This window comes from Scyliorhinus canicula, chromosome 12, assembly GCF_902713615.1.
Source record: "Scyliorhinus canicula chromosome 12, sScyCan1.1, whole genome shotgun sequence".
NCBI lineage: Eukaryota > Metazoa > Chordata > Chondrichthyes > Carcharhiniformes > Scyliorhinidae > Scyliorhinus > Scyliorhinus canicula.
The window spans coordinates 50,353,532-50,367,357 of NC_052157.1; the positions used below are offsets into that span (position 1 = coordinate 50,353,532).

General features: G+C 47.6%; 1 protein-coding gene across 3 annotated transcripts in view; it reads right to left on the bottom strand.

The window, feature by feature from the left end:
* Positions 1 to 1,040: 1,040 nt before the first annotated feature.
* Positions 1,041 to 13,826, bottom strand: part of cers3a (ceramide synthase 3a) — a 111,387-nt gene continuing 98,601 nt past the window's right edge. For all 3 annotated transcript variants that reach the window (XM_038813957.1, XM_038813956.1, XM_038813958.1), the window contains exon 11: positions 1,041 to 3,196. In XM_038813957.1, coding sequence (XP_038669885.1) covers positions 3,074 to 3,196 — 123 coding nt within the window. In that variant the 3' untranslated portion in view covers positions 1,041 to 3,073. The remainder of the gene's footprint in view (positions 3,197 to 13,826) is intronic.

Genomic DNA, 13,826 nt, shown 5'->3' on the forward strand with positions numbered 1-13,826 from the left:
TTGAATAATTGATCATTGAAGAGCTGAACATTGGGTTAAATTTGGCCCAGTGTATTTTCAGTGCTGAGACTGGTTTAACCGTGGCACTTCTCACAGGTAGCTCACTCCAGATTGTCCAGGACCCCATGAGCCATGCTCCTGTTGAGCGAGAACCCAAAGTGGGAGTGCATCATTGCACTGTGCAGTAAAAGTGAATTGAACTGGAGACCCCGGTAAATATCGCAGGATAAGTATTTGATTCTTTTGAGTTAGTGAGGATTATGTTTCATCGCATCTTCGTCCCAAAGCAGAGAGTAGGGGCCAAGAAACAAGGAGACTGAACAAGAGCTCATCTCCCACCAATCCCGACACTGGGATTTCCACTACCAATATCGATTGCCCACAATATGTAAAAATGTAAACACATGGAAATCAGGGGCTTCAACGTAGCACAGTGGTTAGCGCTGCTACCTCACATCTCCAGGGACCCGGGTTCAATTCCAGCCTCGAGTGACAGTCTGTGTGTAGCATGCATTTTCTCCCCTTGTCTGTGTGGGTTTCCTTCAGGTGCACCAGTTTCCTCCCACAGTCCAAAGATGTGCAGGTTAAGGTGATTGGCCATGCTAAATTTCCCCTTACTGTCCAAAGGTTAGGTGGGGTTACTGGGATAGGGGGGAGGCCTGGACTTAGGTAGGGTGCTCTTACCATCGGTGTAGATTTGATGGGCTGTAGAGCCTCTTTCTGCACTATAAATACTATTATTCTAAGATGGGGGCGGGTGGGGTCAATTACTCCTCTTTCCATTGCAAGTGAAATTGGAAGGCCATAAGGAGAGAGAGGTTGGGGGTTGGCAGGATCAGGAAGGTGCAAGGTTCAGTTTGGTGATCTAGCTAATTCCCTCACCTACTGCCAACACCTGCCCACTGTACCCCGCTACCCCCTGTCCCACCAACCTCTCCATTGCAAAGTTCCTTAGAGCTGAGCTCACTCAGAACAGCCTAACAATTTGCCCAGGCACATTTGAAGCCTCCACCCCACCCCACCCCCACCCTCCCCCCACCCTGAGTGCCAGCTATTGCACTGATTTGTCCTTTTGTCCCAGACCTCAGCACTCTGCCCTTCCATCTTTGCATTGGCAAACTCCGGACTGAAGAAGACAGAGGCCTCTGCGAGTCTGCCTTGACGAATCCTGAGGCGCGAACATGGACCAGGATCATTGTGGGATTGGACGAACTGTTGGATGTGTTACTCCAGCCCACTGACAAACCTCCTCTGGGAAAACCTTCTTCCCGAGGCTCTCTGCCCGTTTCAAATATTTGCGGGTGAGAATTGGCTACTTGCAGAATACGGCAAATAGGCATCTGACCGCCGATTAACATCTGACAGACGATTAAAATGCTGTGCTCATTCACCTAATAACTCAAATCATGTTATTCCCTCGGAGTCAATTCACTTTAGTTGTTTAATAATTATCCACTCAAATTATGAATTTGATTACCCGACCATTAATGTATCACTGTTCATTGAAGTTTGCATTCTGTACATTCATGTCTGTGTTTCCTACAGTATCACAGTTACTACAATTCAAAAGCAATTCATTTGGGATGTCTGGAGGGTGTGAAAGATGCAACATATATTGGAAGTTCTTACTTAGAACAGAAGTGTTAGCTCATATCTTTAGGAATATCTATGTATTTTCATACTTGAGGCTGGATTTTCACCAGGGAGGCAGGAAACAGGCTTGTTTTTGGGTCAGACACCCGCATTAGGGAGGACAATATTAAAATTCAGATTATTACGTAGCCTTTAATCAGCATGAAGCCAGGTTTCCTCACCAATAAACTGCAGCAGGTGAACCCTTGAAGCTGGAGGGCTGCTCAGAGACCCACAGTGGCACAGTGGTTTGCACTGTTGCTTCACAGCGCCAGGGACCCGGGTTCGACTCCTGGCTTGGGTCACTGTCTGTGCAGAGTCCGCACGTTCTCCCTGTGTCTGCGTGGGTTTCCTCCGGGCGCTCCGGTTTCCTCCCACAAGTCCCTGACTTCCTGGCGTGCCACTGGGTGCCCATCACCAGGCAACTGATCACACTCGTGTCCGATTGCATCAGGAAACTAGAGGTCAACTGGATAATCCCATCAACTCACCTTTAATGAGACTCACCTTTAATGCGCCTGCCTCGTGGGTGTGGGGAAGCCTACTTGGGCCTCGAGTTCATCTCCCCTAAAATGGGAAGTGCCGGAAATGGCTTCCTACAGCTAACCGCTGGGCACCAATGTTTCCAGGTTGCATGTCCTCAGCCTCCGTTCTTACTTTCAGGGGTCCTAAAAATTCAGCTGTGTGTGTGTTCCCTCTCTAACTGGAGAATTAGAATTTGGCACTGGGTCATTATGTTTGAAATGTCAGTCTGAATATTGCACAACAGAGACAATTCCAATATTAAAACGAATGGTCAGAAATTCACAGGCTGCAAGGTGCAAGCTGCTCGGAGCATCATTCACTGAACGACCTGCACAATGGGAGCAGCTACGGGCATCAGCAAAATAAAAGGTTGAACAAGTTCACGTTCAGGACAGTAAAAAAGGCCAGTCACGGTTTAATAAGTTTTTCCACAAATATTTACTGTGAATCGTGGGCTGGTTTTTAGATCTGGAGGCCGTGGATTCGTAGTGACTCCGTGCTCCGTGAGTGTGATGGGAACCGAAAGTGTTGGACAAAAATTTGTCTGGGACATGGAGAGATGCCTGCTGAAGCAGACCAACGATGTCAGTCGGTCAATGGGAAACTGGCCTGGATATACTGTTACCGACACTCTGCCAGCAGTATGTGTTGGTACTGGTTGGCCAGATAATGTTTAAACTTCAGCAGTCTTCATACCAAGATCAATGGTGAACACTTGGTTACGGGGGGAAGGGGGATTTCCCTACCTATAAAGAGGGGGGGGGGGGAGTTCCACAAATAGGGCTGATTGAAGTCAACGCTCGCTTTACTCTCGGTCCAATAACAGCGCATTACTCATTTATTATCAACACTTGTTCCACAGGCATTGCCACACCCACTTTCTTTCTGTGTCACAGGAGCTATCGTGGCCTTGGTCTCAGTGACCATGGTGACTGTTCATGGCCCGATTGTTTTTGGAGCCAGCACCATTCTTCATGCCCTCATCTTCTTCATCACTCCCATCGCACTCCTCCTGATCACTCCGATCGTCACCGTCCAGCTGAAAAACAGACAGCGTTGCTCTGATTTAAATGGACCAATATGTATTTCGAACACAATATGTCTTTACCTTTAGTTAAGATGAGGAGATGGATCCTGAAACTCTCCGAGGGCAGAATGATGAAGCTCAGCTGAATATAGCCAAGAACTTGGTTAAATGAAATGGCGGAGATCCAATTCCTGCATTAATGATGCAGCCCCAAACCCAGTGTTATCATGACATGATTGAAACATGGCATAATGTAAATTGCTGCAATAATCCTTCGACAGGCATCCCCAATAAAAAAGTATCCAGTCTGGACCTCAATTTCTTCCACGTGTTGTGCCAGCGGGTTCAAATAAAGTCCTGAAAGACATGCTGTTAAGTAATTTGGACATTCTGAATTCTCCCTCTGTGTGCCTGAACAGGCGCCGGAATGCGGCGACGAGGGGATTTTCACTGTAACGTTATTGCAGTGTTAATGTAAGACTACTTGTGACAATAAAGATTATTATTTTGAAAGTTGCCACAGCTGCAGAGCCTGAACTGACTCCAGCCCAGATTTGGGGATGAAATTCTGCTGGTTCCAGCGATTTTGATGACCCAAGCTCATCATTAATTGAGATCATAGTGGTTTAAGATATATTATTCATGACTTACAGCAGCAGCATCCAGCCCAGGGATACTAGACGCTGCCTGGGGACACATTCCTCAGACCCCCCCCCCCTCAGTCCAGCATCAATCCGGCTCTTTTCTACAATAATGGTGCTGAGAAAACATCAATGGACCATTTGGTTTTATCCCTGGGTCTCCAACTCTCCATGATTGGCCTGGAGATTCCAGTAATAGAAGATTAAGCTCCAGGATATGTCGGTGAGGAGTCCAGGATAAAAACAATTGGATGTTAAAATAAAGTTCCTCTTTATTCTTTGAACCCTTTTGTTGATCGGTTATAAATTCTATGGGGAAAGAAAAGGCAAGTTGTTTGGCTAAGACTCCAGGGAGTGGGGAAATAAATTAAAAGGAGGGAGTTGAAATCTCTGAAGCAAGGGGCGCACGGCGGGTACTCAACATTTTTAAGACAAAAAAATGAAATCTCTGGAGTATCCCTGGTGGGTCACATGTAGGCCAGACCCGGTAAGACCAACGGATTTCCTTCACTAAAGGACGTTAGTGCACCAGATGGGTTTTTAATGACAATCGACAATGGTTTCATGGTCACCATTAGACCAGATTTTTATAGTGGGATTCAAACCCAGGTCCCAATTAGCCTGGGTCTCTGGATTACTCATTTAGTGACAATATCACTGTAACCCTGCCTCCCCAGAACGTGAGGGGTGATCTGGAGGAGAGCAGAGCAAAGCTAGACATGAACGGCAGAAAGGGGAGGCAGTGGTGTAGTGGTATTGTCTCTGCAGTAATAATCCAGAGACCCAGAGTCATGTTCTCAGGATGTGGGTTTGAATCCTGCCATGGCAGATGGTCAAATTTGAATTCAATAAAATCTGGAATTAGAACTCTAATGATGATTGTTGATTGTTGTAAAAACCACCTGGTTCACTAATGTTCTTTAGGGAAGGAAATCTCCAGGCCACTCCAAACCCAAAGCAATGTGGTTGACTCTTAATTGCCCTCAGGGTTAGGCATTAAATACTGGCCCAGCCAGCGACACCCACATTCCATGACATTACAAAAAATTATTGAGCAAGTATGGAAATCAGAGAAAACACGGCCCATAAATAGACAATAATAGGGTTGCTGCATTTATTTATATGCAATGAGCCTGGTGAATAAGGCAGATGGGCAAAGAGAGGCACTTCGTATATCCCAACTGTTACTAAAATGTGGATAAAGGAAGCTCAGGAATAGCCGCTCAACGTTCCTGGTTCCAGGGTTTTCAGATAGGATAGAGAGAAGAATAGAGAAAGGAAAAAGAGAGGAGGGGATAGACGGGGGGGGGGGGGGGGGGGGGGGGGGAGTAGAGGGGGGGGGGGGGGAGTAGAGAGGGGGGGACCGAGAGGGGGGGATGAAAGGGGCAAATCAGCAAGGGGGAAAACAAGAGGAGGGAAGGAAGCGAATGAGAGCAGCGAATTGGGGCAGTGAGGGGGTGCAACGAAGGGATCCTGAGGGGGGCAGCGAGGGAATGAAAAAGGAGGTGTCACAATATTAAAGAAACAATAAACTTGGGACCATACACTCAAAGGAGCATCAAAAGAAACTAAATGGGTTGAACTAAGGAATAAAATGCAAATCTAGTATAATGAGTCTAGCACGACGAGAGTCTCGCACGACGAGTCTCACACGACGAGAGTCTCGCACGACGAGAGTCTCGCACGACGAGAGTCTCGCACGACGAGAGTCTCGCACGACAAGAGTCTCGCACGACAAGAGTCTCGCACGAGTCTAGCACAACGAGAGTCTAGCACGACAAGTCTCGCACGACAAGAGTCTAGCACGACCAGAGTCTAGCACGACCAGAGTCTAGCACGACCAGAGTCTAGCACTACCAGAGTCTAGCACTACCAGAGTCTAGCACCACCAGAGTCTAGCACCACCAGAGTATAGCACAACCAGAGTCTCGCACAACCACAGTCTCGCACAACCACAGTCTCGCACAACCACAGTCTCGCACAACCAGAGTCTAGCACAACCAGAGTCTAGCACAACGAGAGTCTAGCACAACGAGAGTCTAGCACAACGAGAGTCTAGCACAACGAGAGTCTAGCACAACGAGAGTCTAGCACAACGAGAGTCTAGCACAACAAGAGTCTAGCACGACAAGAGTCTAGCACGACAAGAGTCTAGCACAACAAGAGTCTAGCACAACAAGAGTCTAGCACAACAAGAGTCTAGCACGACAAGAGTCTAGCACAAGAGTCTGGCACAAGAGTCTAGCACACTGAGAGTCTAGCACGAGAGTCTAGCACAATGAGAATCTAGCACGAGTCTAGCACTACGAGATCCTAGCACGACAAGAGTCTAGCACTACGAGCCTATCACAAATGCCCAGCACAAGAGCCTAGCACGAGAGCCTAGCACAACGAGAGTCTAGCACAACGAGAGTCTAGCACAAGAGTCTAGCATGAGAGTCTCGTACAATGGCGGAGAGTGATTTTTGGAAGTGACATCAGGAATCTATCTAAGAAAATGTGACATTATCACCACTCTGGCCTTCAAACACACATACTAATTATAACAAATTCTCATTATATTATGCTTGGCAGACAATTAACTGCTGCCCAAAACTACATCAGCTTATTGAAGCAGCTACAGTCTCCAACGTCATTAATCCCACTCTTGTGAGCAAGGTTAATGGTTCTCAGTGTCAAATTGTCTTCTCCATTTCAAACACAATTTCTGCCAAAACCAACAGGCTTATGATTGAAGAGTTTCTATAGCAATGGCCTTTCAATGTTGTTCTAGACTTATCATCCAAAGGACACAGGTAGATTTAGTTAGACTCAGATAAGCCAACATCCTGTGACGACTCCAGCCTCGTGGCTTTGGTGGGGGGGGGGGGGGGGGGTGTTGCGGTCACATTTCGAGAATGAATGTTTGGATCAGACACCAGTCTTGGAGCTCCACCTTGTGGTGACATTCACCAGCTGCGTTTGGAAATACTGACCCGAAAAGCCCAAGTTTGATCCCGTCTGTGCTGACTGAACTGGTCACAGTGGACAGCAGCTGTTAAAATGTGTCACACTGCCTTTGGCGAAAATCTCCTGCTCCAAATAGGTGTGTTTATTTATCATTCTAGAAGGATCAGATGAACTGGGCTTTTGTCATCCGTAATTATTTTGCCAAGAGGGTAGAAACCATGACTGAAGTTGTGCTTATTTTGTTGCTAATAAAAGTTTACTGTGAGCAGGTTTTATGTGATGAAATTGCCAGGACAAGGGAGCCTAACGTGCTCATGGATAACAGTAACTGCTTTACACTGCACAGGATTCTCAAGTGTCTTTCCATTGACAATCAATCTCATTCTGCTAAGTGTTATAAGCAACAAATGGGAGATTTTCCGGTCAAATTAATAATGTTGCACAACACTAATAGAATAGAAGTTGTACACTCTAGTTTGTTTACTAGTCATAGTGGGATGCCTGGGGCACACAAACTAACAGTGCATTATATCGTTCGCGGTAGCAGAGTGCTAAGCATAGTCGCTTCAGAGCTCCGGGGTCCCAGGTTCGATTCACGGCTTGGCTCATTGTCTGTGCGGAGTCTGCACATTCTCCTCTCGCCTGCGTGGGTTTCCCCCGGGTGCTCCAATTTCCTCCCACAGTCCAAAGATGTGTAGGTTAGGTGGATTGGCCATACTAAATTTCCCTTAGTGTCCAAAAAGGTTAGGTGGTGTTACTGTGTTGCGGGGATAGGGTGGAGGTGTGGGCTTAGATGCTTGGGTGTTCTTTCCAAGGGCCGGTGCAGACCCAATGGGCCAAATGGCCTCCTTCTGCACTGTACATTCTATGATTCTTTTAATCATAATTGCCCACGCTGCATAGATATTGGATGATATTTGGAAGGGAGTGGGAACAGACAACCATTGCATTTAATACCCGTAGTGCAGCCCCAATGACCAGGTTGTAGTGCATAAAGGAGTTCAATGACCCCACATGGAGTCATTGGGTCAGTGAATGCATCATCAAATGTCATATCATTCCCACAGCAGAACTAGCCTCCCACACTGCACCATTCACAACCTCTCCCCTTCACATGTCCACTCACAGTTTATATTAACCATGGCACATGCCTCACATTTGTGATCTTACCTCCCCCTCACACACTTAGCACTGTTTCGAGACATGCACTCAGGACTCCTGGGGGTGATGGAGGAGTGGACCAGGCTGTCACGGAGGGAGCAATCCCTGTGGAATGTTGACAGGGGCGTGAAGGGAAGATGGGTTTGGTGGAAAGACGTTTCCTCTGGGTACTCTGGTTTCCTCCCACAGTCCAAAGGTGTGCAGGTTAGGTGGATTGGCCATGCTAAATTGCCCTTAGTGTCCAAAAAAAGGTTGGGTGGAGGTGTGGACCTGGGTGGGGTGCTCTTTCCAAGGGCTGATGCAAACTCAATAGGCTGAATGGCCTCCTTCTGCACTGTAAATTCTACGATTCTATGACTCACAGCTGGCATATATTGCCAGCTAGCCACTGTGCCAGGCGCATCTCCCTCTTATACTGCAGTCTAAGGTATTATCATATCATAAATAGATAGAACAGTACAGCACAGAACAGGCCCTTCGGCCCTCGATGTTGTGCCGAGCAATGATCACCCTATTTAAACCCACGTAACCCGTATACCCGTAACCCAACAATCCCCCCATTAACCTTACACTACGGGCAATTTAGCATGGCCAATCCACCTAACCCGCACATCTTTGGACTGTGGGAGGAAACCGGAGCACCCGGAGGAAACCCACGCACACACAGGGATGACGTGCAGACTCCACACAGACAGTGACCCAGCCGGGAATCGAACCTGGGACCCTGGAGCTGTGAAGCATTGATGCTAACCACCATGCTACCGTGAGGCCCCTAAAATAAAATAAAAACTGAAATTGCTGGAAAAACACAGCAGGTTTGGCAGCGTCTGTGGGGAGAGAAACAGAGCCCATATGGCTCTTCTTCAGAGTTAAAGAGAGAGAGAAATGTGATATATTTTATCCTGTATAGGAGGTGATGGAGCAGGTGGAGTAAAGTACAGGGTCAATGATAGGTGTGAGCAAGGAGAGAGGGCACAAAGATGTGCAGGTCATGAGACAGAGGACGTGTTAATGGCAGTGTGATGGGAAGGTGCTGATGATGGCATTAAGGTAAGATAGCAGAATGTGTTAATAGGAGAACAAAGATCAGTGCAGGGTGAAAATAAAACTAAAGAACAAGTGACAAGATGGGCTGAATGGCCCAATGGGGGAGGGGATTTGCATTGGGACAAAAACATTTAGATTAAAAAGGGTTCAAGGTGGAGGAGAAACGTCACAGTCCAAAGCTGTTGAACCCAATGTTGAGTTTGGGTGATTTAGAGATGTGGATCAGAAATTGGCTAGTTGAAAGAAGACAGAGAGTGGTAGTTGATGGGAAATGTTCAGAATGGAGTTCAGTTACGAGTGGCGTACCACAAGGATCTGTTCTGGGGCCGTTGCTGTTTGTCATTTTTATGAATGACCTAGAGGAGGGCGCAGAAGAATGGGTGAGTAAATTTGCAGACGACACTAAAGTCGGTGGAGTTGTAGACAGTGCGGAAGGATGTTGCAGGTTACAGAGGGACATAGATAAGCTGCAGAGCTGGGCTGAGAGGTGGCAAATGGAGTTTAATGTGGAGAAGTGTGAGGTGATTCAGTTTGGAAAGAATAACAGGAATGCGGAATATTTGGCTAATGGTAAAATTCTTGGTAGTGTGGATGAGCAGAGGGATCTCGGTGTCCATGTACATAGATCCCTGAAAGTTGCCACCCAAGTTGATAGGGTTGTGAAGAAGGCCTATGGTGTGTTGGCCTTTATTGGTAGAGGGATTGAGTTCCGGAGCCATGAGGTCATGTTGCAGTTGTACAAAACTCTAGTACGGCCGCATTTGGAGTATTGCGTACAGTTCTGGTCGCCTCATTATAGGAAGGACGTGGAAGCTTTGGAACGGGTGCAGAGGAGACTTACCAGGATGTTGCCTGCTATGGAGGAAAAATCTTATGAGGAAAGGCTGATGGACTTGAGGTTGTTTTCGTTAGAGAGAAGAAGGTTAAGAGGTGACTTAATAGAGGCATACAAAATGATCAGAGGGTTAGATAGGGTGGACAGCGAGAGCCTTCTCCCGCGGATGGAGGTGGCTAGCACGAGGGGACATAGCCTTAAATTGAGGGGTAATAGATATAGGACAGAGGTCAGAGGTGGGTTTTTTACGCAAAGAGTGGTGAGGCCGTGGAATGCCCTACCTGCAACAGTAGTGAACTCGCCAACATTGAGGGCATTTAAAAGTTTATTGGATAAGCATATGGATGATAATGGCATAGTGTAGGTTAGATGGCCTTTAGTTTTTTTCCATGTCGGTGCAACATCGAGGGCCGAAGAGCCTGTACTGCGCTGTATCGTTCTATGTTCAATGAGTCCTGAAGCCTGTAACGTGCCGAGGCGGAAGATGAGATGCTACTCTTCCAGCTTGCATTGGACTTCACTGGAACATTGCAGCAGGCCAAGGACAGACATGTGAGCACGATGCTGAGTGAAAATGGCAAGTGATGGGAAGGTTGGTGTCATGCTTGTGGACTGAGCAAAGGTGTCCCACAAAACGGTCACCCAGTCTGAGTTTAGTCGCCCCAATGTTGAGGAGACTGTATTGGGAGCAGCGAATACAATAGACCAAATTGATGGAGATGCAAATGAAATTCTGCTTCACTTGAAAGGAGTGTTTGGGCTCTTGGAAAGTGAGGCAGGAGGTGGTAAACGGCAGGTGCGACACCTTCTGCACTTGCAAGAGAAGGTGTCATGGGAAGGGGTTGCGGAGTTGGGGGTGATGGAGGAGTGGATCAGGCTGTAACGAAGGCAGCAATCCCTGTGGAATGCTGACAGGGGAGTGAAGGGAAGATGTGTTTGGCGGTAAGAAGTCTTTAACCTGGTGTTGTGAGACTTTTACTGTGCTCACTCCAGTCCAATGCCGGCATCTCCACAGCGTGTTTGGTGGTGACATGTTGGAATTGGTAGAAATGACGAAGGACGATCCTTTGAATGCGGAGGCTAATGGGGTTAAAAGTGACCATCCTTGTTCTGGGAGGGAGTGGAAGGGGTGAGGGCAGAGGTGCGGGAGATGGGTCAGATAGGGTTGAGTGCCCGGTAACCACAGCTGGGGGGAAACCTCGGTTAAGGAAAAAGACAGACATGTCAGATGCGCTGGTTTCAAAGGTGGCATCATCGGAACAGAAGCGATGGAAGTGGAGTAACTGGGAGAATTGGATGGAGTCCTTACAGGAAGCGTGGATTGAGGAACTGTAGTCAAGGTAGCTGTGTGGAATCGGTGGGTTTGTAATGAATATTGGTGGCCAGTTTATCACCAAACATCGAGACAGAGAAGTCAAGGAAAGGAAGTGAAATGCCGGAGATGGACACTGTGAAAGTGAAAGAAGGAATGAAATGGAAGAATAATTGATACATTTTTCCAGGCCCAGTTGAGAGCCAGAAGCGGCATCAATACAGTGGTCGATGTAATGGAAAAAGTTAGAGGAAAGGGCCTGAGTAGGACTGGAACAAATAATGTTCCACATAACCCACAAAAAAAGACAGGCATGACTGGGGCCCATGCCAGTACTCCTGGCCTCACCTTTTATTTGCAGGAAGTGAGACATGTTAAAGGAGAAATTACTTAGTGACTGAACAAGTTTGGGCAAGCAGAGGAGAGGGCAGCACGGTAGGATAGTGGTTAGCACAGTTGTTTCACAGTTCCAGGTTCCCAAGTTCAATTCCTGGCTTGGGTCACTGTCTGTGTGGAGTCTGCATGTTCTCCCCGTGTCTGCCTGGGTTTCCTCCGGGTGCTCCGGTTTCCTCCCACAGTCCAAAGATGCGCAGGTTAGGTGGATTGGCCATACTAAATTGCCCTTAGTGTCCAAAATGTTTAAGTAGGGATTACGGTTATCGGGTAGGTTCGTGGGATTGAGTAGGGTGCTCTTTCTAGGAGCCGGTGCAGACTCGATGGGCCGGGTGGCCTCCTTCCGCACTGTAAATTCTATGATTCTATAATTCTATGAGATTGGTGCTGGGGATTGGTCAGACCTCTGCTGAAGGAAGAAGCAGAGAACCCTCAATCTGTCCTGGTGGGGGATGGGGGTGTAGAGGGATTGGACATCCATAGTGAAGAGGAGGCGGTTGGAGGTTAGATTTGCCGAGGCGTTGGAGTTTGGGAGAAACCCAACCGGCAGTTGTTGAAGGAGATTAACGTGGCTCTGGAGGCACTTGATTCCTTGCTGAGCCAGCGGGCCAAGAGGAGTTTAATGTTTGCGAAACAAAAATTGTATGAATTCAGGAACAAGCTGAGTAAATATTTGGCTTTGTGGCCTAAGAAGAGGGCTGATTCTAGGGCTATACCCTCAGTAAGTGATTCCAGGGCTAATAGAAACTATGGTCATTAATAAAGCAATTAGGGATTTTTGTATTTTTATTTTTATAAGACGGGCCAGTCTGGGGATGTACTGATATGCGCATAGAACATACAGTGCAGAAGGGGGCCATTCGGCCCATCGAGTCTGCACCAACCCACTTAAGCCCTCATTTCCACCCTATCCCCGTAACCCAATAACTCCTCCTAACCTTTTTGGACACTGAGGGCAATTTAACATGGCCAATCCACCTGACCTGCACGTCTTTGGACTGTGGGAGGAAACCGAAGCACCCGGAGGAAACCCACGCAGACACCGGGAGAACATGCAGACTCCGCACAGACACTGATCCAGCGGGGAATCGTACCTGGGACCTTGGCGCTGTGAAGCCACAGTGCTATCCACTTGTGCTACCATGTTGCCCTGTATGGAGCACTTATTTTCTTCCCTCGAGTATCCCACAGTATCGGAGGATCAACGGCTGGTCCTAAATGCTCCGAACTCTAAAAGGGAGGTGGCTGTGGCCATTAGGGAGTTCCAACCATGTAAGGCCCTGGGGCAGAATGATTTTCGGTGTGAGTTTTTCAGGGAATTTGAGGACTTTCTGATATATCTGTTCATTGTCATTAGTTTGAGGCAGGTCTGCTACCGCCGACACTCTGAGAAGCAAATCTTTCCCTGATTTTGAAGGCAGGCAAGAACCCAGAGGAATGTGCATCCTATCGACCAACTCACTTCTGAATGTTGATTTGAAATTGTTGGTTTAAAGTGTTGGTGTAGCGGGGAAATTCTCCCATTGATCGCCCGGGGTGATCAGACTGGGTTCATAAAGGGTCAGAAATCTTGCAATAACGTCAGACGGTGACAATGTTACCAAGTCTTTCAAAAGTGGGCGCCGATGGGTTCCTGTTTTCCCTGCACACGGAGAAAGCTTTTGACCTTGTGGAATGGGGTGACTTGGTTTTGGATTTGAGTTGGGAAAGGAATATGCTACGTGGATACATGTGCTGTATCAGAGGCCCTTGGCAACAGAATGGTTATAGATCTGAGAATTTTGGCCTTCAGAGAGGAACTAGGCAGGGCTAACCCTTATACCCCTTGCTGTTTGCATCGGCCATAGAGCCTCTGGCAGAGGCTGTTAGACAGCAGCCTCTGGATTTTGGGTTGTGCAGTTGGGTGGGGTGTGGGGAGGGCGGGGAGCAGCATAAGCTCATGCTTTATGCTGATGATGTGCTGCTGTTTATATCGAAACCAGACGTCTCGATTCCCCTTGTTATTGATGTGGTAGTTACAAGATTAATTTTACCAAGACTGGGACTACGCCAGTGGGAGGACTGAGAGATGGACAAGCCCCTTCGCTAACTTCCATTTCAGGTTCTCCCCTTCGGGATTTACTTACCAAGCTGTTGTAATTACCCCTTTCTTTAAGCAACTGTACGGGGGCAAAGTTTCCTCAGCTAATTGCGTCCTTCAGATGGGACCTGGCTCCTTGGTCGTCCCTGCCAGCTTTGTGGCTGGGTAGATTGCATTGATTAAGGTGAATGTGCTGTCTGGTCTTTGCAGTTTTACTCTTTTTT